The sequence below is a fragment of the Octopus bimaculoides genome, chromosome 11 (assembly GCF_001194135.2).
Source record: "Octopus bimaculoides isolate UCB-OBI-ISO-001 chromosome 11, ASM119413v2, whole genome shotgun sequence".
Classification (NCBI taxonomy): Eukaryota; Metazoa; Mollusca; class Cephalopoda; order Octopoda; family Octopodidae; genus Octopus; species Octopus bimaculoides.
Genome location: NC_068991.1, coordinates 6,341,416 through 6,346,131, shown reverse-complemented (window position 1 = coordinate 6,346,131; position 4,716 = coordinate 6,341,416). Strand labels below are relative to the sequence as shown.

Here is a 4,716-nt window from a genome sequence, read left to right as displayed (position 1 = left end):
TGTAAGACTACCCTTTCAGATATACTTACATTGGGATTTCTGCAATGTGGTGCATAAATTGTCAAGTAAATGAGACACATCTTTGCCTCCACTGATTCACTTGCAAAGTGTTGAGTAAAATTATTTCGTTGCAGACCTCCTTTGGGTCTTTTTATTATCACTGCGACACACATAGTCCCCAGTTGGTAACATTGATTTCAAGGCCCTCCTAGATGAGAGACTGGCATTCCACTTAATGGCTATGTTCCATGCTGGCATGGATTGGAGAGTTATTAATGTAGAAATATGGTATCGTAGCTACTAACAGTTGAGGGTTGCGTAGTCTAGACGGCGTTTTTAGATTTCATTATTCTCTTTAACCTGGGCAAAGCCGGGTATTTCTGCTAGTCATCTATAAAAATAATAATAATAATAATGGTATTTTTTTAAAGCTTATAGCGATCACCGTGCAAATGACTAAGGAAATAGTCGAATAATGGAACATATAAGCCCTTGAGAGAAAAAGTAGGCTTTCCAGTACATGTGGGATTTGAACCCACATCCCTTTGTTAACTCAACAAAACTATTCACAAGAATAATAATGTATATTTCATTTCAGTTTTTTGGCACAAAAAGGCGGCAAACTGGCAGAAACGTTAACACACCAGGTGAAATGCTTAGCGTTATTTCGTCTGTCTTTATGCCTTTCGGGGTCAATAAATTAAGTACCATTTGTGTATTGGGGTCAATCTAATTGACTGCCCCCCACTCTCCAAAAATTTCGGGCCTTGTGCCTTGAGTAGAAAAGAATTTTTGGGCACAAGGCCAACATTTTCAAGGGAGGCAGATAAGCTGTTTGACAAATCTATTAGATTGACCCCAGTATGCAACTGGTACTTAACTTATTGATCCTGAAAGGATGAAAGGCAAAGTTGACCTCAGCAGAATTTAAACCCAGAACATCAAGACAGATGAAATGTCACTAAGCATTTCACCTGGCATGCTAACAATTCTGCCAGCTTACCACCTTAATAATAATACATACTAATAATTAATTCAGATGGTTGGGAAAATTTAGTAATATTTGTGCTGAATATTCTTGTCTTCTACTTCTTTCAGATTCTCTGCTCTTTTTCACTGTCTTCATTTCCTTTTATTATACACTTGTTTCCCTGATTTCTCCATGCTAGAATTAGTTCGTTTGAGAAATATCAATTTTGACATTTGTGTAGTGTTGGATTTACATAAATCTATTTATTTCTCTACATTTCTAGGATTATAACTTCAACATTTTTGGCTGTGTGTTTATTATTTTTTTAGTTGTATATAACTTTTCTTTTACTTTAGGGAGAGAATATTTTTAAAAAACTCATTGATGCTGGAAAGAATAGGAAAATTACAATAAAAATTGTCCAGAATCAAGCGAACCCACGTTTTCCTAATACTGACACAAAAATCCTCGTCAAAGAAGGTAACTTTATCATAAATGTTTCTTATTTCTTTACTGCCCACAAGGGGCTACACACAGAGGGGACAAATGAGGACAGACAAACGGATTTATCATAAATGTTTCATTGTAGTGTAGGATTTTCTTCAATACTTTTCCCTTCTCAATGGCTTCCTTCAGCCAGGAATAAACAATATATATGTGCAGGGGCTATGTAAAAAGCACCTGGGCCAGTGTCACATAGAAATCACCCATACTAGTACCATGTAAAAGGTACCCATGCTGGTACCACATAAAAAGCACCTGGGCTGATGCCACATAAAAAGTACCCAGTACACTCTGTAAAGTGGTTGGCATAAAGAAGCGTATACAACCATAAAAACTATACCAAAACAGACACTGGAGCCTGGTGCAGCTCTCTTGCTGGCCAACCCCTGTCGAACCATCCAACCCATGCCAGCATGGAAAACAGACATTAAATGATGATGATGTGTGACTGTGTGAAGTACGGAATGACAGTCAGAGCATGTGATACCTATATTGTGGTTTGGTCTGCTTTTAAATTTTGTGAGTTGTCATCATTGGGATGATGACTTTGATAGAGATAACAACATCAATGTACATTCAGAAGTTGAGATGACAAAAACCATGTAATGATATTCAATGTTGAAGTTTTCTTGTTTTATCTCAAGCCCTGGAACTTATAAAGGCTGGTTGTTTTGTTTTTATGGTATATAATTGACTGAGATCATAACATTACCCTTGAATGGGGCACTAGTCCATTGCAGGGGTCAAGGCTAGTAATTTTGATGGGAGAGGACAAATCAAATGCAGCAACTGGTACTTTTATTTCATCAACCCCAAAAAGGATGAAAGACAAAGTCAACTTCAAAAGCCAGAAGAAACGCCATCGAGCATTTTGTCTTGTAGTGAACCCTGGCGGTCAAGCAGGAAAGCAGAAGGGACAAGGGATCTAACAAGAGTAATCTCCCTCGACCTTCTTGAAAATTCTCGGATATTCTAGAAGCTTCCAATTAACTTCCAGATGACGTAGAAATCAAGTTCATCCTTTATATAAAGCGAACGTAATTCTAATTTTGTGCTCCTTTCGCCTGTCGGTTCCTAGGTGTACCCATGGAGCCACGCCACTTGCACACACTTATGCATGCGCGCATATTCGCTTCATTTGCTTTGAGACATGGTTGCGAAGTATGTTCATGTAATATGTTACAAGCCTTTTCTTTCAAACCATTCTTATATGTTAACGCATTACATCCAGTAATAAATATGTTGACTTATTATGAATGTCTCATAACTTTTTATCTTTCTTGTCGTTTTACGTACAAGATGGTGACCCTTCTTTCTCACATGCAATTGTAAAATTGTAGGTTGTCACATACTGACATCTATAAGGATGGGTGGGAGCAGCTAGAAAGAAGACAAAGATAACAGTGATGGGATATCAGTGAGCATTGAAGGTACAAGAGGGTAAGTATAAGAGAGAATACAAACAGTGGATCAGGGGAGAGGGCGAGTAATTTCATAAAAGTGTAAGCGGAGAGCAACAGATAGTTAGAGATGGTGGGTAGGAGTGAATGTGTTGAGTGATGAACAAGGGTGGACGTGTGGTTGATGGTAAATATCAGAGAGAGATAAAAGTGGCTCAGGAAGGAGATGACAAGTAGTAGTACAGGAAGGGAGGGGAGCAACAGAGAACATTATCATAAAGCTGTAGAGTGATCAGAAAGTAGAGAAATATGCAGTGACAGAGATGGAGGTCAGAGATACATAAGGTGGGCTAAAGTGAATGAGGTGACAATGGTGAAATGGGGGGCATTGATGAGGATATGAGAGAGTATTGAGAATGTTAGCAGATATGAGAATTATTAAAGATGAAGTGTGGCAGGTTTAGAATGTAACTCAGAGGAGAAGGAGAGCTAACTGCAGGCAAAGAAAGGAGGTGATTGGTACAAAATAGTACAGGAAGGGATGATAATGATGGATGGATGTTAATAGGAAGTAATTCCAAGTAGAAGTTGGAGGTAACTGATACCACAAAAGGCAGATGAAATATGTACCGATTTTGCTCTTAAATGATTAAAAGAAGCAGTAGGAATATATTGATAATTTCATTAATTTGGAAATGATATGATTTTAATTACTTTTTTTTTCTACTTTCTCTCTTCTTTTTCCTTCTTTTTAAATACATTAGCTTCTGCAATTGTTCGGAATTTAAATGTGCAAAAACTTATGCATGCTGGAATTTTGCATACCAAGATGTGGCTTATTGACAGAAAGCACTTTTATGTTGGAAGTAATAACCTTGACTGGCGTTCATTCACTCAAGTAAGAATTTCTTTTTTTTTTTTTTCCATCTTGTGTGTTAGGTACAGATGTGGCTGTGTGATAAGAAGTTTGCTTCCCAACCAATTGGTTTCAGGTTCAGTCCCACTGTGGAGCATCTTGTGTAAGTGTCTTCTATTATAGCCCTAAGATGACCAAAGCCTTGTGAGTAGATTTGGTAGATGGAAACTGGAAGAAGCCCCTAGTATATATGTGTGCTTATGTTACTGTCACCTTGCCTTTACATCAGGTGATAGTTGTGAATGCTGTTGTCATGGAAATGATATCCTTCAGTTTTAATCTTCCATGAACACCTGTCAGGTTATGGCAAAATATTACGTTACAAGGAAAACAAATGAGGGATAGTGACAGGAAGGGCATCCAGCCATAGAAAATTCATCTCAACAAATTCTATCCGACCCATGCCATCATGGAAAAGTCAATGTTAAAGCAATAATGAATGATGATGATGATATTAAAGACTAATGTTTTATGTATTATTCGGTTGGCGCAACCGTAGATATGAAGCAATGACAATATGAAAATATGACTTACAAATGAGTTTTAATGAGAATTAAGTAAGCATATAGGTGCAAGCATAACTGTTTTGTAAGAAGCTTGCTTCCCAATCACATGTTTCTGGGTTCAGTCCCACTATGTGACACCATGGGCAAGTGTGTTCTACTATAGCACTATAGCATCAGGCCGACCGAAGCCTTGTGAGTGGATTTGGTAGATGGAAACTGAAAGAAGCCCATCGTATATATGTGTGTGTGTGTGCATCTGTGTTTGTCCCCCCCACCACCACCATTGCTTGACAACTGATGTTCATGTGTTTATGTCCCTTTAAATTAGCGGTTCAACAAAAGAAACCAATAGAATAAGTACTAGGCTTACAAAGAATAAGTCTTGGGGGTCGATTTGTTCAACTAAAGGCAGTGCCCCAG

The 4,716-nt window shown here is 38.0% G+C and overlaps 1 protein-coding gene across 1 annotated transcript in view; it reads left to right on the top strand.

The window, feature by feature from the left end:
• LOC106877175 (5'-3' exonuclease PLD3) overlaps positions 1 to 4,716 on the top strand; it is a 12,917-nt gene that overhangs the window by 4,544 nt on the left and 3,657 nt on the right. Inside the window, exons 4-5 of the mRNA XM_052971451.1 lie at positions 1,327 to 1,450; positions 3,639 to 3,772. Coding sequence (XP_052827411.1) covers positions 1,327 to 1,450; positions 3,639 to 3,772 — 258 coding nt within the window. The remainder of the gene's footprint in view (positions 1 to 1,326; positions 1,451 to 3,638; positions 3,773 to 4,716) is intronic.